Raw genomic sequence first — 20,714 nt, forward strand, 5'->3', positions numbered from 1 at the left:
CTGTTCTCTAGGGTCATCATGCTGACGGGGGCAAACATAGTCAGCTTATCTTTGATGTGCTGCTGTCTGTGTGAACACACACACACAGCAATCATCCTTGAACAATTACTAACCTGGAACAGACACACGCCACATTGATGTGTGTGTCTTATCTGTGTTACAGATAAGAAACCACCATTAGGAACTAGTCCTTCACCATTGCAGTATAACCAAGTCGTTCGCAGTAACACTCATACCAGGCCTTAGATCTTTCGTTCTGATATGGAAGCTGGACTGCAGTTATCAGCTTGACAGCTTCTGTTGGTGCACTGTGTGTTGGTGCATCATGGTTTCCCACTGATTTAGAGCAACCACCTATAATCAAGCAGACAACCAATGCCCTCTGGTTGGAGTAGAACTGTAATGTCTAAAGCATCTGCTTTGTATCAACATTGTAACTGGATTCTGGAAGTAGTTCAACATGTCGATCTCTCACCCAACAGTGGGTTTTCTTCTTTTCTTGGAAATCTATTCTCTTTAACACGTTAGTCTGTTCTCAATAGACTTACACAGCAGTTACTGTCTGAGAGAAGAGCTAGCAGTCCATGGCTTGCTGTAATTTTTGGCATAATATTACATTTTTGTATCTCAGCCGTCAGCAAGGTCTGTTATACCCCACATGGCTGCTACTTCACATTAGAACTGACAACTGGCATGTCTCCACGCTATGTTTCCACATTATGTTGCATGTTCGCCTAAAAGTGCATGCTGACACTTTTTTGAGAAACCCATCTAAACTGTCCGTGATTCTACCCCCAATCTTTCCTAACCCATTTAAACTGTGTCAATTCTACCCCCAATCTTTCCTAATTACATTTGTTGCCACTAATGTTTTTTATGTTGTTGAGGTCGTCATTATTTTAGCTGGCTGCTCCCACAGTTTGAAAAAGATGCCAAGTCATGGGGGAGAGAGAGCAAAAATACAAAGGGACGTATTTGGAAGAATGTCACTTCCTGGTTATCAGTGTGGCTCAGAGGGTAGAGAGGGTTGTCTGTTAATCGCAAGGTTGGCGATCCCCGACTCCTCCAGGCCATGTGCCGAACTGTCCTTGAGCAAGACACTGAACCCCAAGTTGCTCCCGATGGGCAGGCCAGCAACTTGCATGGCAGCTCCACTGCCGTCGGTGTATGAGTGTGAGTATGAATGGGTGAACGAGAGGCAAAACATTTCAAGCGCCGTGAGTGCCTTTAAGGTAGAAAAGTTCTGTATAAATGCAGTCCATCAATGTGCATTGATGAGGATGATCAAGTGGAGAGCTGTGGGAAAGAAGCATTTACCACTCCAGGTATCTTCTAATCAGTTAAGTGCATTAACACCCCCTTGCTGTTTCAAGTGGTTCAATCTACAAGATAGTAAGTCCCTGTTGGTCATTCAATGGACTGGGCTAATGAGTCTCGTGAGGTTGGACTTGGTGGCTAGCTGTGGCTTGGACGTTGATACCAACAAGCTGAGTGTCTGGATGCCCACTGCAGACTATTTTAAGTAATTACACACACAAGGAACCAAAGGCCTAGACCAGCTGCTAAATTACAATCGGAAGATAAACCACTGTAATCCTACATTGTGTTTTAGCTGTTTGTTTTGACTCTCAGGGGAAATTCAAGAAAACGCAAAGGAGAGAAAATTGTAGCAGAGAGAATACAATGTAAAGTTAGCCTATATTTATTGAGTTTGAAACCATGAATAATTCACTCATACAGGGATTCTGCATTAGCTCAAATTTACTTGGCTTTTATATCTGTTAGACTCTCTGTGGTACCAAAACATTGAGCGTGACACCACAAGTGCCAGAGAAATAGGATTTATTTCACAAGCCCATGAACCCACCCCTGAAAAGAGGTCATAAAAACAAGGGTTATTTATGTGAACTTGGGGCCTGCAGCACTTTCTGTCTGACTTTAGGGGAACAGAACTGGATGTCAAATACTAGACCTAGAAAAACATTCGGGCAAGTTTATCATCCATTTGACTTTGATAAAGGCTGATAAGGCAGATGGCTATTATTGTGTGAGGGATGTACAGTAAAAGTCACATTTCATACATGCTTCATAAAAAATCACATTACATTCTGATTAATGTGTGCACTGTAAATGCCATATTTTAAACCGTTATATTAAACCGTTAAATAGATGATTGTCAGGATCATTTTCCGTGTTCCAGGAACCAATTCATGTGATTAATGTCTTGCTAAGCTGACTTTAATAAATTAAAAACTCAGTTTATACTGAGATACAGCTAAAGGACAGTGTCAATCCGCAATGATGGACTGGCTACCCTACCCCACAACTCATCCAATAAGATCACCGCCTTGCATCATCTTGCAGACATATTTGTCCTGTTACCTCACAGCATAGGCATGGCTTGTCCACATATCATCTGACTGTTTACTGCGTTCTGCTCACCAATTAGGAAGAATCCCAATCATATTTAAACCTGCGCCTTGTTCTGTTCCATGGACATCTGAGAGAATGTACACACATAAGGTTTATTGGCATAGCTGCCGACCTGCTTGGCAAAGCAAGAAATCCCACCATATTGCTTATGTCTGTCCAGTGCTGGCAGATCTGTACTCGGCATATAAAAAAGAGGGTAAATCTGTGTTTAGGGCTTTGGGCTTTAAACAGCACAATATAGAGACCAAAAGAGACAAACCAAACAGAAGTTGCATTTTTTTTTAATGTTTTATGGTTCTGTTCTTACTGAGTTTCATTGGGATGTTTGTTTATCTCTCAGTAATGCCTTCAACGGTGTCAAGATCACGTCCCTTGACACGCAACTTCACGTTTACGACCCCACATAGACCCCTCGTCCGCACGCTGCACTATGCGAGACACTCCAGCTATGGCCCTGCTACGACATCCTATACTGCTTCTCATCGTGCCACACCTTTGTGTGTGTGTGTGTGTGTGTGTGTGTCTGGTTGAAGACATGGTTTTCTTTGCTTGTTGGAAGAGGGACTGTGCACCAGAGTAATTTTTTTTAATCCAGTGCTCCCTCTAATGGAATTAGTTGTCTGTTTCTGTATTGTTTGTGCCCCTGTTATGTCTGTGTGTGCTTTACATATCAAACAGCCTCAGACACTTAGATTCCAGTGCGTCGCCTCAAGTAGGAATGCCCTCATCAGTCAAAGTCTCTGCTCGGTTCCTAAAGTAATTGTTAAACATTGTGTGCTCTCTGACAGGAAGGTCTCACCAAATCCCCCATACCAGGATCGCCATTCACTCTCTTTGAATCAGTTGATATTTGTAGTCTCCCAATCTCCTCCTCCCCTCCCTTTCTCCCTCCCCTCCCTTTCTCCCTCCTCTTGTTCCTTTCATCCTTCCCCCCCTGTTCCATAAGTGATTATTCTGTTGATCGGTGGCGAGGGCTTGTCGAGGGATTCATCAGGTGCTGGCAGCTAATGCCTCACAAACATAGCAGCGCACTCGCCTTTATAAATCACTGCTACGCCAGCCGCCATGCTAGATTTAGGGCCCCTGTCACACGGGATCTCCAACCGCCTGAAACGAGACCCGGGCTGGGTTTATAGGCATGAGAGCAGAGGGGCCATTATCCCCGGCCCACTCGGTTTGTACTTTACTGGACCAATGCCTGGTGTACACTGCAGGTTTGAAGAGTTTGATGTCATCCCTGAGCTTGGTTGCTCTGACAGTGTGTTTCCTGGTATGTTAGTACGTCCTCTACTGTGTTTCCTACTATGTTTCCGAATGTGCGTTTCAGTTTAGGGTTTGTGAAGAGAGTTTAGCTGAAAGATCGCTGGCAGGTTTTGACAGTTCAGTACTTTCACTTCAGACAACTATGAGAAGGGTCAGGGTTGGTTACAGACAGCGTACAGAAGGGGCAAGATTGGTTCCAGTCTCCCGCCATAGCGTTACCCCACAGCTGCTGTGTCGCCGCTGGTCTGGCCCCCTGAAACATGATCGGGTTCATAATCCAGCACTCGTTCGGACGGCGACAGGCTTAGACACCGGACCCGTGATTTACCCCAGTGGAGTGTGGGTCCAGTAGGCACAGCTGAGCGGTGTGTATGTGTGTGTGTGTTTCTCTCTCATATTCTCTCTCTCTGTCTCTCTCTCTTTTTCTCTCTCCCCCTCTGCTCCCTTAGGCAGATTTATGAGAAGTTAGCTTTCTGAGGTCTCTCTGGGCTAGCATGACTTCCTTCCCTCCCAGAAGTGGCTTGGTTACTTTTAGGTCACTGTAGGTGATAAAACACCATTGTTTATGTCCTTTCCTCACCCTCATTTCCACTGACTTAAAAATGCTTATTGACAATCAACATTTACCCACATCAGTCCAGTTTTTAAGTGATTGAACTGTACAGAACGAAACGGTATGAGGAGAAGAGGAAGGATTGGGATGCAGCACATTCCCTCCAGCTGGCTTCTGCCACAACCCATAATGCAACACTTACCAAACAGGCAAGCAAACAGGGAGTCGGCTGTGGCAACAACTTCCTGTTGTGGGAAGTTCTGCAATGCCCCGGTCCATTTTCACCTGCTGTATTTTTAGACCTCCTATTTTTTGAGGGCGGGATTGCAAAGTGATGTTTGCCTTTGCCCTGGCACAAACACACACACATACACACACACATACACACACTGCCAGCAAAGTACTGTACTGTGAGAAACACAAAGACAATGCATTGTGGCTCTAAAGATGTGTGGGTATGTGAAGGGTATGCACTTAGAGGCCTCATCCTTATAACTCTTTACATGTTCAGTATCCTACCATGGACACAAAGGCATTTGTCCAGGGCTAGATTTGTGGGATGACTATAAGGATAATCAGTACTGACAGAATACAAATCCTTACTAGCCCCCTACTGGGTCCTACCATCAGAGGCTAAGTTGTAAAACTGTCAACATGGTTAACGACACTTTCATATTGTGTCATACATCTCATCTCAACTACCACTCATATCCATTTCCCCAAGGCAATTTGACTTCAAAAAGGGCTTGTGTTCAACTAACAAGCCTGTGTAATTGATCTGAGCAATCATCAGGTGTTAGGAAGGGAGCATGCATTAAGCTCATCAGCTGTTGACTACGGAAAAGAACAACATGTCGACAGCATGTCACACATACCAAACACAAGTCTGACCAATGTCCATTCTGTCAGATCCTGCAGATCCTGAGTGCTGTAAATGTACACACTTTAGTTAGACCTTTCTTTACAGACCACCCGACTAGACACAACATTGAATGAAACACTTGCAAATGGCAATGAAAGGAAACATTTTCAACTTCAAGTACAACATACTGTACGGGTTTTAGCGACATGGTTATAAGTTTGACTCGTTGATGGACACGTACGTATATTCACATCCTCCTTCACCAATGTTTCTCTGTAATTTAGCCCTGGAGAGACTTGTGTTTCTCTGGAGGTAAACAGTCTGTGGTGTTGTGGTGGCGTTGCCATGTGCCACTCCTGTGCCCTCTGCTGAGGGGTCCACAGAGAGAGCAGTGTCGCCGCACACGTCGGGCCGATTTGTAAACAAATCCTACGCTTGATCTTTGTTGTTTTTTTTTATCACTTCCTGTTTGTTTGTGTCCCCGGACAGTTCACTGTAAACGGCTGTTTGAAATGGTTGTGTGTCATTTTCAGTCATGACTAACCTTACAGTCAACGCCGACTGGGTATGATAGAAGCGTCACTTACTTTACTCTTAAGGCCTGAAAACTGTAGGCATGTGCTTGAAAGAGATGTTAAAAGACTTAACACATGGAAATACTTGAAGACATCAAGCGTATGGTTGCCCTGACTACTCTTACCATGTCTAATTACATGTCTGCCAGTCATCTAACTTGTCTAAGTCATCAAAGTGTCACACAGTCAAAGGGCCCGATCTTGCACCCAGCGCAATTGACTTTGTCAACGACGCAAGTATTATTCCTAGTTTGCACTCGACGCAAAGCAGACTTTTCCCTCCACAGACGCACGTCGAAATGACCTTGCGCTCCCGTGGGCGGTTCAGCGAAAAAGGAGGCGTGTTCCGGCGCAAACGTTCCCTGGTGCTATTTTGCAGTTTCCGAAAAACAATTCCGCCACTGACCAGGAAAAACGTGGTCTAAAGTCAATGGCGCATTATTCAGATGCTATTTTAAGGGCGCAAGCTTGGTCCTTGCACACTGCTGGCGAGGCCAGGGTCTTCTTTCTGCAAAGCTACGTTACATTGTTTTGATTTATGGCGTGTTACATTTCTTCAATGATTATAAAAAGATTTTCATGAGAAATCTCTATGTATGTGAACATGATTTGTAACAATTGTGGCAATTTTCTCCCACGCCTGTTTAAACAAAGCTAATTTGCGTGGGTTTCTTCTCCCATCTCCATCAGAATCAGAATTCGGTTTATTCGCCATGTAGCCTATGTTACACAAACACGGAATTTACTGTGGCAGGAAGGTGCAAACAATAAACATATACGGGTCTTAAATTAAGTAAAAAAGTACAATAGTTAAACTAATTCCAAGAACTAAACAATTTAAAAAATAAAATATAGGGTAGGCTATATAAAAATAAGAATAAGAATTTGAATGAGCAGCATGAGCGGGCAATTTCGTGCAATGAGAAAACTGCTCTGCCTTTCCCATACAATGTCACTTATCTATCTGTTACGGCCCTGACTAGAACGTCGGTCTCCTTGGCTGTGAACCGCTCCTGGCGTGCGCCTGGCAAATCCGCCGTTATAATAGCAATCCGCCATGGAACAAGCGCTGCTCTTAAAGGGAATGTGAGATGACGCTCTGATTGGTTTATTGCACGTTACGCCCAAACCACACCCATTAGTAATGTAGCTACTTCGGACCTACCCATTTTAGATTTGCGCCAGGCGCAAAGTCATTTATCCCGCCGGCAAAATAGCAACCGAGCCGGAGTCCCGCCCACAAAGTTACTTGCGCTTTGCGTTTTGATACTTGCGTTTCAGATCGTCAAAATAGGGGGGAAAGTGTCACACAGTTCTACAGGCACTAGCCACATTAACATGTGAGGTAGACATGTCACATACACCTCACAGCAGGTTGTCTTGTGTGTGTGTGGGTGTGTGTCTCACAGTTTTCAGCATACCAGACTCGCATGATCCCCCTCTGCAGTCTTTGCGAGCTGTCGCCTACAGCATCTGTCATGCACGCTAAGTCTGATTATGACACGCACACTCTTGTGCACACATACACACAAACACCAGAGTTTTTCCTGCATTGAAAAGGTTTGGGCGGCCCGCCTAAGGCTTTTCTCACCCCATCATTTATTGCTGCAATTCAGTCATCCCACCATCCCGCTAGACTATCGTTACGTTATACGCACCTAAGCATAATTTTGAGCCAGGAAAAACCCTGCACACACACACAACCGCTATTCTTTCAATTTCTCTCGCTCTCTCTTTTCCCCTCTCTCTCTCTCTCTCTCTCTCTCTCTCTCTCTCTCTCTCACTCTCTCTCTCTCTCTCTCTCTCTCTCTCACACACACACAATCCCCATTCTCAGCACGGTACCCAAAGACATGCACACATCACCATTCTCACAGTACACACACACAAACGCAAGAGAGAGATGCAACGTTTCCAGCGTCGATATCGGCCATATCCGTCATTCCCTCTGCAACACAACAGGGCCAGATGGATAAGCACAGGGGTATTTCAGGAGGCAATTTATTCCCTTCATCTATCACATGCGTTCTCTCTCTCTCTTTCTGTCTCTCTCTAGCACTCTCTGTCACAACATATGCTGAGTACAGTTAATGGAAGTAGGCACACCACCAGCCTATCATTTAATGGTCATATAGAATTCAATGGAATTGAATTCAATAGTGCGAGGCCAGACACAGAGTTCTGTCAACAGAGATTTATAGCCTTTAGACGTGGCGCAAATCTTAGTTTGTACAGTATGTGACGTCACGGGCAGGAATCTGTGTGTGTGTATGTCTCACCGACATCTTAATCACCGACTGCATCACGGGCACTGTGCACTAGTCTAATATTTACTTCTTGATCATATCTTACAGGAAAGTGTATCCATCTACGGTCGAACTGCAAGGAGTGCCCTTCAACATGAATACAGGTATGGAGACGAATGTGCCACGCATTGTGTGGAATTGTAGCGTAATGGCATGGCACTTACAGCATATCCAGATCCGGTATATGATAATTGTTTATTTATTTTATTATTTTGTATTCCATTCTACATGGCTATGATGTTGTAATGCTTGCTGCAACTACAGTATTCTGCAAACTTTACAGCAGTTTTATAAATTCATTTTAACCATACACCGTAAATATATTTTTATTACAGCTTTGTTAGTTCAGTTGATCAACAATTTAAGAAAAGCTGAATAACCATGTTCGCATGTGGCTCAATTCACACACTGTTCCCGTCATCACAGATGAACTTCTTCCATATTAAGCTACTGTGTACTGTTTATTACACTCTCGCTTATGAAAGAAGTCTCCATAGCTTCTTTAGGTTGTAAGACTTGGCACGCATCCTGAACTGTAGTGAATATTTCAGCGTTGTAGCCACAATGACTCATTCAGGCTTCATCACCCTCCTTCACACTCAGTCATAGCTGCCAGTGGTGGTTACGATTTATTCCAATACTAATCTTCTGTAGCGGTTGTTTAACATTTAATGTTTAGAGGAGTGCAAGGTCCACGGTCTTTTAAGTACTTTGTGAAGGTTCAGAAATTATTGCTGACTTATTTATTGAGAATGCATAAACTGAGGTTGTATTTATGGTAAAGCACAGAAGATCACCATCATTACTACACATTGAGGAGACGCAGCCAGTGACAAAATAAAATTTAAAAAAACAAATCACAGTCGAGCAGCTCAAATCAACAGTAATTATCAGGTAGAATTTTGAGAAATGAGGTCTGACGTCATTGCACCGAGATGCAACACCTCATCCCAACTGCTCGACTCAGCAACGCCCTGCATGCTGAGCGAGTTAGCTCTGCTCAGGAGAGCCCCACGCCAGCGTCTCATTACCCTGAGGATGAGCAAGCCAGCATGGCCGCAGTCCTGCCTCTGTCGACGGCTCTTATCAAAGTGGATTGGATAAGAATCCACAAGGTGGAACCACCTTGTGTTTCCCAAAAGCCTATTTACCAACCTAGACATTCACAGGAAGCTGTCATAGGGAAGGTGCTTTTCATGTGTTGTGGCTGCTGTTACTGCTTGGTCAGCACTGAGCTGTATAAAGTTAAACAGTAAAGACAAAATGGTGGACACATGACGCATTCAAGCTCAGAGCAACAAATTACGTATCTGGACTCTGTATGTGTATCACATTATTCTTACACAATTATTGCGTAGTCGTGTGTGAAATGAGCCAGTAAACTTGGCATGAACTTTTCAACGTATCAGTAATACTACACTGTTTGTACAGTGAGTATTAACCTAGTAGTATACTACAATGTGATATCTAAGTCCTGCTTGATACGAGCTGTCACCCGCCCCCCAATGCTTAGCCTGCGAGAAGGAAACCATTGTAATGCATGTGCTTTGCCCCCTCTTTGCTGTGTGTGTGTGTGTGTGCACTGCTCCCACTGCTGCTTTTGCTGCCTGGCTATGCTTCCCAGATAGCGGAGGTCGTGCTCGCGCTGCCTTGTCACTCACCCTCTCACCCATGAAGAGGGTACAGAGCTCACCGAATCTGGCCACAGGTACTAACACTTTTACCCACACACACACATACATACACACACACCATACACACACATGCACACACATACACAGCTTTAACATACAGTATAACCAACCCATGCTTGCTTGTGTGGACAAAGACTCCCACCTGAATGTGTAGTATGCACGCAGACCCACACGAAAAACTCTTTGTGTAAAGTACAGCATTGTATGTTAAAATGTTCAAGGAGAGAGGTAAGTTTAAACTGGGTTCAGTTGAGTTTGGCTTCCACGTAAACTATGGAAAATGCACATGACTTAGATTATGAAATGCATGTTTTGTCTTACTGAGATTAAATAGTCTCTTTTGGAAAGATTCTTGGACCATGAGATGTTGTTCTATTTCCAGACATCAGTGTTGCCTTTTGTGTAACTGTTTCTGTTCTCTTTTTGACTTCCCTTTCCCCGACATCCTTCACTTCCTGTCTGACTCTTTTCCTCTGACGGCCCTCGTTCGTCATCCCTCAAGACCTCTCCCATGCAGTCTCTCCCTCTGCTTCCTCCCTCTCCTCTTCCTTCTCAGAGGAGTGCTTTCACTTGCTTTTTTCCCCTCTCATCCTGGGAAGCTGGATGCTAGATGGTTCGTGTCGGCTGAGACCTGATTGTTCAGACAGAGAGGAATGTATACCAGAGTGCATTGCCGTGAAAGCAAGCTGCATTTTCAGAAATTCTGCTGTTGTGATATGAAACCATGGCAATGGGGACTCACTTGTTGGTTTCTGCACATTCATACATACACACATACACACACTCATTCTTCAAGTCAGTACTGTTTGTTTGTGTGGGAATTGGATGAGCAGCCTACTGTTGGCTTTATGAACCAGGGTGGTTGCGTAGTGGACACAGTCATTTTGAAAGTTTAAATCCCCCCCTGTCGTCAAAGTAATCAACCTCACCCCCTGTGGCTTTTATGTGGCTCCAGGTCTCATGGATATATGAGTCAAAAGACGATATCCAAATGTATATGGAGGCCTTCTCACAGAAGTCTGCAGCATCCTTTAAGAATGCTGTCGTCTGTCAGTGCCGAGCATCTTCAGACATCCAGAATTCCCCAGGAGACCAGCAGGAAGCGACCAGGCCTTGTCAGGGATATAAAAACACTGGTTCAGGCTCATCACATTTTCAACGGCGTTCCGGCCGGCGGACGCCCACTCAGCCTCTCTTGCACGCCCACTCGCTCACTCTCTCTCTCACACTCCTTTATCTTGGCCACCACCAGATCTCATTTCAAATATTTATGTCTGTTTTTAGGTAGAGAAAGACCTGAGTTTCTCTGTTCAGTGAGACTTCTCCTGACAATAAAATAACAACACAACACCAGGCTTAGGTCTCAATCATGTCTCTCTCAGCTCTGAAAGCCGCAGGACCATCTTTTATAGGGCACAAGAATGTAAACATAGAGTCAGGCAGTAATGACGTTTCAACAGTCTCAGAGAAAGAGATTCACTGCTCCCAACACATGACAACTCTCAGACTAGAGAGTTCATAGTTGGAGCTCTCCTTGTAGTCATGACAAGGAACGTTTAGCCAGTACTTTCTCCTGACCCCGAACATCTATTAACCCTGACACATAGACACAATATACTCTTATTAATATCAAACTTACATGACAACGTACTAACTAGTATCCAATGACTAGTTCTATTGATTATTGAATAATGTAAGCACGCAGGAAATCCCAATTTCTTCCACAACTTGAAGAGAGTTCTTTTTCAGGACGGGTACTCTGGCTGGTTTATAGTTTGGTCTGCGTTGTCATCGCTCCCTCTCTTAGAGGGAAACCGGATGTCAAAGCTGTGGTGCTCAGAAATAGATGCCTCCAGGACAACTCTAGCGAACTTGACCTACAGTTATGAGAATGTGAGGGGAGCCATGTTGGAAAACTGACCGGTTGTGTCTATACGGCCTCACTTTAACTTTTGATTCGAAACACACGCAAACCTATTTAAATGTCCCTCTAAGCTATAGTCTGTCATTTTCTCTCCTTCGCATTTTCCCATTTGGTGCCTTTAATTCTTCTAGTCCCTCTCAGCTCTGATAATTGGTACTTAATCCCTATGCTATTTGACTCTAATCTCCTGGTTGAGTGACAGTGTTACTAATAGGGGAGTGTACAGTGTTACTAATAGGGGAGTGTGCATGTGTCTGTGTGTCTGGTAATGTAGTTCTGGCCTTCAAATTCAAATCCTTATCATATCATATCCTTACCTTGTTCTATGTATTTCTGATATTGTTGATAAGTATACTAGCTCAAATAGATTAGGATTGACCCTATTTATGACACTGTTTAGATAGGCCACTGGGGATTGTCAAGAGGAGCAGAACTAAATTCCAATTTACCTGTACTTGTTACAATTGGCTACTGAACTAGGGTACAGGGTTCACCCGGGGCCTCGTGTCTGTCTTCAAGCTTCTCTGGGTGTAGTACTGGTCAGGTCCCCTAGTGGCTGAAGCTCAGATGCAGAGGACGTTCTGCGAATGCCAGACGGTCAGTCGTGTATTCCTCCAAACACACATTCCCCCCCACAAGGACGGAAAGTAAGCATCTGTAATCTGGTACTCAATGCAGGATTTAATCTATAGTTTGGCTGCCAGAGTGGTTTGTGGGATGTTTAATACCCTCAAAGAGCTGTTAAAATGACCAGCCACCACTGTTCTTACTCCTCTGCTGAGCTGACTGCGTTCTCAGATGATGAGAGAAATCTGCTCCACCTAATCACCCTCAAGACTCTCTCCTTCTTCACATCCCTCCCTTCTGCCCCTCCATGTTTCCTGTGTTCGTTTTTAAATGTGTCCCTCATGTTCCTCTCCTTCTGTACTTCAGTGCTCACTTAGACTTTTCTTCAGAACCCTCGTTCAGCCGTTTCTTCCTTGCTTCCTGTTCACTTCAGTGAAAGTTCCTGCAGTGGCCCATGGGGAAGTGTTTCATGTCCGGTGTTGTGTGTTGATACACGTTTGTTCTTTTTCCTCCCCAGGCAGTGAGTCTCACTCGTCTGATTCAGGTAACCAAGTTGCACTGTTTACATTGTTGTAGTCTTTCAAAAGCGAGGTAATGACTGGAGGACATGGGACATTGACTGTTTGTTTGTGTGTGTGTGCGTGCGTGTGTGTGTGTGTGTGTGTTTGCGTTCAGATGCCTGGAGGTCACGGAGCGTCACTGATGGCCTGAGGAACGGAGATGCCAGCAGCTCCTCTCTGGCCGCCAAAGGCTTTCGCAGCGTCAGGCCCAACCTGCAGGACAAGAAGTCCCCCTCACAGGTACACACCCTGGACCCCCCCCCCCCCCCCCACACACACACACACACACACACACACACACACACACATGCTTACACAAAACACTTGCAAGCACACCTTCATACTTCACACAGCCACTCTACTGACACACATGTGCACACACACACACAAACAGAAATGCTTACACATCCAAGAACATGCTCATATTGTGTACACATACTCTACTGATGCACATATGTGCACGCACACACACGCACGCACACACCCTGTGCTGAACACACACTGACACAGGACCAGTCTGATCTAAGGACCAGAGTATGTATTCTATCCAGTTCCTGTCACAACTCTGTCCATGCCTCTGGATGTGTCCAACCCCACCTTCATGTTTCCCTCCCCAGAGCCCTGTGTGTATGGATCTGTGTGCACGTAATTTGGGAACAGTGAAGCAAGCCATGTACATCAGATCTTCTCAGTCTTCTAAAACTATCCTCAGTTTGATTCCATGCCACCTCTTCCATGTCAGTTGGGCACTTTGGTTGCCCCACGTTTTGTAACTGATCTAAATGTATTGTTTCTTGTCCCATATCCCTGGAAAACATGATTCCTCACATTTGTTGTAAGTTGATTTGTACTACAATGACTAATATGATTTTTCTCCCAGGTAACATATCTTTTATTGTTGTTATTTTCACTCTCATTGGGTGTCCCTGCTGTCAATCAGGTTCCTCTCCCACCCCCCAGGAGAGACAGCTACCAGTTCCCCCCCGCCGGTCTCTGCCCCCCCTCCTACAGTTCTCTCTCCGCTCTGGCAGAGGTGTTTGGGACAGACTCTGGGTCCTTGGCCTTAGCCCACAAGGAGCAGGCCACCCTGAAGGAATCCTATGCCATGAACAGCTCTTCCTGTTTCTCCTATTCTGAGAGCACCACTACCTCCTCCTCCATCCCCCCGTCTGATCCCGACCCCCGGAGCCCTCCCCTTAACCCGCCCTTCCTCACCAACGACATCGGTGAATGGCGAGTCGACGCCTCTGCGACCACCACACACGCTTCCTCCAGCCAGGCTGGACGGAAGGTGTCCTCCCTCAAGCTGACCCCGGTTACCATCCCCAACCCCCCCGACCACCTCCACCCCCAGCCCAAGGCCCAAAGACCGGCCTCCCCTCCCCCCCCAGCCCCTCCCCCCCGTAAGGAGTCAAAAGGCCCCCAGGCCCCGGGTCACACTGCCTCTGTCTCCATCCTGATGAGCCCCCAGTCTCCTGATCCCAAACCTCCTGCCCCGACACCTGAGGCACCAGCACCAACTCCAGCCCCTTTCTCTGCCCCAGCCCCAACCCTAGCCTCTGCGCCAACCCTGGCCCCAGCCCCAACCTCAGCCTCTGCCCCAGCTCCGGCCTTTACCCTGGCCCAAGCCTCTGCCCCAGCCCTAATCTCAGCTCAAGCCATAGGTGACATCAAGGTGGTGAAGACTCCTCCTCCAGTCCCACCAAGACCGGCCCCAGCAGATGTGTTGGTACATACTCTAACTTTTAATTAGCCTTGACAGATAACCTTGTTTTCTCCAACAGCACTGTTGTTTACAAGGCACCACCAACCAACAGACTAACAGTTACTATGACCTGTGTGTGTTTGTGAGTTTGTAAAACGTAATTTTAAATACCTACTTTCACAGCTTTCCCCGCACTGTGTAAGACACACACCTGTTTCACTGGTTCACTAACAAGACATCTTACCTCCACAGTGGGAAGTAAACCAATTTTCACGGCGTGACATGAGTCACTTCCTGTCCTGTCCTCACTTCCTGTGTGCGTCTTTCCTTTGTGGCGAGCTAGCTGGCTTTTAGAGGGGCTCCACTCTAAAAACCTCTCCATCTCTCCCCTCCCTTCCTCCGTCCCCTCCAACCCTCTATCTCTCCCCTCCCCCCTTCCATCTCTCCTCCCCTTCCCTGAATCTCCACACTCCTTCCCTCCACCTCTCTCCTCCTTCCTTCCATCTCTCTCCTCCTTCCCTCCACCTCTCTCCTCCTTCCTTCCATCTCTCTCCTCCTTCCCTCTACCTCTCTCCTCCGTCCTTCCATCACCCCCCCCCCTCCTTCCCCATCCTCCCCACGGCAGAGCCCTCCCTCCCCTGACCCCGCCTCCCGCCGCTCCCCCTACCACCGCCACAGCTACGACTCCCTAGACTACCTGGCCGGCCTGATGCCCAAGGCCCTGTCGCCTACCCCCTACGCCCCGTTGGAGCGTGGCATTGCCACCGGCACGGGCACGGGCCGTGGGGGGGCGGGGACGAACGCAGGCGACGCGGTCTGCGGGCTGCCATCGCCCTCGGCCTCGCCGGTGACGGTGTCGGCGCTCAGCCACTACTCGTCGTCCACGGCGGGCCTCCTGGAGGAGCTGCAGATCTGTGGCCTGGACTCACCCGGCGCCTCGCCCACGCCCTCGCCCACCCTCAGCCACGCCTCCACTGCCGGCACCGATGATGCTCTAACCTCCGCCGCAGTGACTAACGTAACTATCCACTCCTCGCCACTCCGCCCCGCTCACGGCTCTAACATACACACCTTCACGCTCCCCCTTCCCCCCATCCCTCGAAAGCCGACTCGGAGGATTGAGGCTCATACACACAAACACACCGACATGTGTTCTCATGCTTGAGCGTGGCCTCCAACTAAACGCTGCTTTACTTTGACCAGATGTGGAGCCCCTGTGTGTACTGCTCCTTCTCCTGTTTAATGTCTGTCTTCTGTGTTCTCCAATGGGATAGCTAATCACTGTATCAACCTTTCCTGTTGAAATGTGTTTTTAATTGTAATTGATTTGTCTTTCATATCAATATATATGTATTATATATTTGTGTATGTGTTCAACTGTCATTAACCTCTTGATGATGTTTCGACATTCAACCCTTTTTGCTATTTGCTTAATGAATGATACTAAATTTGCTGTTTCTAATTTGGGGGGAAATACATTGTTTTAAGCACATTTTTAAGAGTAACGCTTTGTTAATATGTGGAACAATAGTCACCTAACATGACACTTAATTAATAATGACGTTTGTGAAAAATACAGTCTTGTTTGTTGACTTCCTGTGTGTTAACCTCCTGTCTGTGTTTGTATGTGACTTATCGATATGTGTCTCTCCCTCACTAACTGGCTCATTTTGCAGTCTCACTGTTTCCTCTGAAACAGCATGACTCGACAAATCATGACATGGCACTTCTCTTAGGAGATTCTAGAACCATTTCAGCCCACATTGCACCTGCTTCTTGTGATCACCTGATGTTTTTGTTTCGTGAACTTTTGTAACCTTTACAAAAGGCAGCAAGCAGTCATTGGTTAACACTCTCTCAAGGAATGCTTCATTGTTTTGTTGGGTCTGATACCCTCACCATAGAGGCAACTCTGATGGTCTCCGTGTCGCCCCGCCTCTTTTAGGGTCAATCAGCCATGAATGGAAGCTCCGCCCCCCCGCAGAGACCTCTCTCCCCCCCGGGTTACCCCCCTCCCCCTACCTCCCTCAGCCCTGGGGTGCACATCCACCACAGCTCAGGTGAAAGCAACACACACAAATATACAGTACCTAACACACACACACACACAACACACATACACACACCACACAGGCTTAGATGATTACATTACAATGCAAAAGACTTAGACAGTGTGCTCAGTGATGAAGTAGTTGGACATCCCAGATCACAAAATGCTGCCCAGCGTTGTTTCAGGAGTAATGTCCCCTGGGGTCAAAAAACGCCCTGGCATGTCACACTCTTTAATGGACTACATTTCCTTAACCCATTTTACCAAGTGCTCAAAGCACTTAACATCTAAAGAACATGTGTAAATCTCTCTCACAACAGATCCCTCATTTCTGCTTATTCATGTTCCGAATGAATGAATTCTCTCAGCCCGCCAGCCAGCTGGCCAGTAAAATGATTTACCCTGGGCATATTTAATTTCTTCTTTCATTGATCCACCACGTGCTTTTTTCCCCCCAATACATAATGGGGCTTTAATGTACCTGTCCAGTTAAAGAGATGGAGGTAGCCTGATGCAGGGTGGAACCTAATGTAATATGAGTTGTGGTAGAGTAGACAGGAGTGCTTAGGGTTGCACTTGGCTTACGCTGTCATTCATAGAAGGGGATAAGCATTTTTCTCTGTGTGAGTGTCAGTGTATGTCTGTCTGAGAGAGAAACAGTGGTCGAGACAGCTAGCTGAGACCAAAGTGTGTGTACATTTGTATTTTCAAGCTATTTCCCATTTCCCCTTCTTGACCCATGACACACACACACACACTCATAAAGAGGGCAGTGAGTCAGTGATGAGGGAGTCGGTGGTGTCAGGCCACACCAGTGTGAGCAGCACGGTGCCCATCGCCCGTTTCACCGAGGAGGAGAAGAGGGTCTCGGTCATCAAGGCCCCGCACTACGAGGGCATCGGCCCCGTGGATGAGACTGGCATCCCCATCGCCATCCGCACGGTGAGGAACGCACGCACACACACATATACGCAGACTCACACAGTTGCACACAGACGCAAACACACACGTTGGCCCAGTCTTCATGTCATTTCCTGGCAATGCCGGCCATCGTGTTCAGCTGACTCATGCTCCAGGTATCTGTGTTGTTGTTGTGCTGCCTGGGGCTGGGGGGGGGAGCGGGGGGGTGGAATGCTGAGGGCCTTTGTGTCCGGGCCCAGTCCCGCTACTGTCCTCTGATATGTGAGCGGGCCAGAGAGGGAGGAATGCTTTTGAGCTGTCAGCAGCTTTAGACCCCCAATTCAAAGCATCTTTTCTCTTCCTCTGTCTCCATCCCTTGCTCCTTTCCTTGTGTGCTTGTTGTGATTAGGGTCCTAGTCAAAGTCCTCTATGTACTGGTTGGCTCTCAGCAACTAGAGTCCATCCTAGAGTGTTAGTGTGTTACCCTCAGTGGCATCTGGCTACAGTACACTTGTTAGATGTGTTGGGTTGGAAGTGTGTGTGTGTGTGTGTGCCCGTCGGCACTTTGCGTTAGATGTGCTGTGTGTTTGCTTATGTGTATTGTAGCACCCACAGCTGCAGTAGTCTGAGTGTGTCTCATCCTGAAGGGCCCTTCACTCTCTTGTCCTTGGCTTGTAGTGTGGCTATGAAGAGCAGTAGGGGGTGGAGAGTGGAGGGGGAGTGAGAGACAGGGAGGGAGGGATGGATGGATGGATGTAGAGAGAGAGGGGGAAGGGAGTGAGAGACAGGGATGGAAGTGGTGAGAGAGAAAGAGAGAGAGAAGGAGGGAGGTCGAGAGAGGGGGGAGAGAAAGAGAGAGAAAGGGGGAAGGAGCAGAGAAAGAAACAGATGCTCAGTGTTGTGGACACACTGAGAACATTTTTCAGGGTCCTCCGCTTGGTAACCATGGCTTTTTACCGGGTGATTGGCCCTTATGGGGTCTAAGCAGCACCGTCGGCGTTGTGCCTAGTCACACATACACACACCCACGCACTCGGCTGACGCACACACACACACAAACACAGACTCTTAATCCTCTGGGTTCAGAGTGTAGTCACTGCCGACAGTGTAGTACCTGGAGAGCAGCAGATGAACCTCTCTGGTTGTCTGCTAGTCCCAGACTGCAGGGCCTCAGTAGGATGTGAGATGGGAGCCTCTAAACGGAATTGTGTATCTCTAATATCTTTTTACATTACACATAACTTCCATTCTTGGTTATGTATTAATGGTTGTGTAATACAGTGATTTGATGTGCTTGTCCGTATATTGATTGGGGTTGATCTCTTTCTCTCCCTACAGACTGTGGATAGACCGAAGGACTGGTACAAGACCATGTTCAAGCAGATCCACATGGTGCACAAAGCAGGTGAGGCTGGGGGGATGGAGACTCGTCCCATCATCTGGGTCTTCACGACTGTTACTCAGTCCTATTCTATGAGTCTGGTCATGCATCGGGTGTGTGTGTGGGTGTGTGTGTGTGTGGGTGTAACTGTATTTGTGCCAGAACTCGTTAAATCCGAACAGTAGGTCCACAGAGCCAGAACTCATTAACTTGCCTTTCTGTGCTGAGAGAGTGAGAAAGGGAGAGAGGGAAAGAGGAACAGGAGAGAGGGAGAGGGAGAGGGAGGAGGGAGGAGAGAGGAGAGAGAAGAGAGGGAGGAGAGAGAAGAGAGGGAGAGGGAGAGCAGAAGGAGTGGGAGAAAGTTCTAATGGACACACGGATGTGCCAGGAGCTCTACGCCCTTAGTGTGGTCTTCTCTAAATCACATAGTCAATATAAGGCTTGTTTGAACTCCACTGCCCACACACACACACACACACGTACATATGCACAGACAACCTTACTCTCTCTCTGACTCACACAGACACAAGAACATATCCATGCACAAATACATCCCCCTCTCTCTCTCTGTCTCTCTCTCTTACACACACACACAAATACACACACATGCTCTTTTAATTTGAATAGGCTGGCATACTCCATAAATATCGACGAGCCCCCTTCGTTGTCAGAGAAGTGACCTGCTGCTGTCTGAAAGTTTCCCTGAGACGGGCAGAATATTTCTGCTGCGCTAGACGACATCAACTCAAAGGAGAGGCTGAGAAAGGGCAGCTCTCAGCAGTGTGTGTGTGTGTGTGTGTGTGCTGCCTACTCAACCTTCATCTTTGTTTCTACAGATGATGACTATGCAGACACGTACAACGCCACGTATGCCGTCATAAACAACGGTGAGCTTGGTGCTACTGTCAACACACAGCAGTGTTCCCTTCGGGTTCACTCAGCGCCTTTTCAAATGGTCTCTCTCTCTTTATCTCTCTCTCTCGCATTGACTCTCTCTCTCTCTTCTTCCCTTTTGCGCCTCCTCCTCTCCCTCCGTCCCTTAGACTCCTATGGCGTGCCCAGAGACCCCACCATGGCCCACCCTCCGCCCAGGACCCACACGTACCGGCCCCTAGCCAAGAGCCCCTCGGACAACGGGGGGCCCCTGGGGTCTCACAGGGAGCCATCGCCCTCCCCCGTGCCCCCGCCGCCCCCGCCCATGCCCTCCCTCCTGCAGCTGAGGACCCGAGACAGCGACCGGGAACGAGAGTCGCCCGACACGTAAGACCAGCCCAGTCCCCTTCTCGAAAAAAGACCTCTCCTTTGGTCCCACTGAACAGAGAAACGTCTTTCTCTCCCCAAAAATAGAAGATAACGTACATTGAATGGGATCTGGGCAGTGGGGGGTGGAGATTAGGTGTGTATGTGTGTCTGGCTGTCTGTCCATGAGTGTGTGTGTGTCTCTGGACTGTATTATCCAAGTACAGCATCATCATTCCAGTCACAACCACACTGACGATTGAGTTACCTTCCACAGGGAAGCCCTCAGAACTGTACATAACCCTGGTATATTTGTGTGAACCTGCCTTTCCCACACACAGAGACAGACAGACACGCAAACACACACTTAAGCTCCGCCCCCCTCTCCTTCCCAGGAACCAGTGGGGTCCTCCCGACAGGAAAGTGGACACCAGGAAGTACCGAGCCGAGCCCAAGAGCATCTTCGAGTATGAGCCGGGGAAGTCCTCCATCCTGGAGCAGGAGAGGCCGGTGAGTCTCCCTGAGGAGAGGAGAAACCCCACCCACATCCCCTCCTCGCTGTCACACTTTCAATCCCACTTTCACGTCCGAGTCATTAAAAAACGCCATTACCCATAATCACTTTGGCTACCAGCCTGTTCCTGGTGCTCCCAGCAGGTGTAAGTCAATCTTTAGTACTTTTCTAAGATCAGTCTGTCTGAA

General features: G+C 47.3%; 1 protein-coding gene across 1 annotated transcript in view; it reads left to right on the top strand.

The window, feature by feature from the left end:
* sorbs2a (sorbin and SH3 domain containing 2a) overlaps nt 1-20,714 on the top strand; it is a 55,414-nt gene that overhangs the window by 15,651 nt on the left and 19,049 nt on the right. Inside the window, exons 3-14 of the mRNA XM_062477404.1 lie at nt 8,041-8,096; nt 9,621-9,700; nt 12,695-12,721; nt 12,853-12,977; nt 13,678-14,466; nt 15,068-15,460; nt 16,388-16,502; nt 17,259-17,434; nt 18,731-18,797; nt 19,610-19,660; nt 19,817-20,033; nt 20,408-20,522. Of these exons, the coding sequence (XP_062333388.1) occupies nt 8,041-8,096; nt 9,621-9,700; nt 12,695-12,721; nt 12,853-12,977; nt 13,678-14,466; nt 15,068-15,460; nt 16,388-16,502; nt 17,259-17,434; nt 18,731-18,797; nt 19,610-19,660; nt 19,817-20,033; nt 20,408-20,522 (2,211 nt within the window). The remainder of the gene's footprint in view (nt 1-8,040; nt 8,097-9,620; nt 9,701-12,694; nt 12,722-12,852; nt 12,978-13,677; nt 14,467-15,067; nt 15,461-16,387; nt 16,503-17,258; nt 17,435-18,730; nt 18,798-19,609; nt 19,661-19,816; nt 20,034-20,407; nt 20,523-20,714) is intronic.

The sequence above is a fragment of the Osmerus eperlanus genome, chromosome 14 (genome assembly GCF_963692335.1).
Source record: "Osmerus eperlanus chromosome 14, fOsmEpe2.1, whole genome shotgun sequence".
NCBI classification, from domain to species: Eukaryota; Metazoa; Chordata; class Actinopteri; order Osmeriformes; family Osmeridae; genus Osmerus; species Osmerus eperlanus.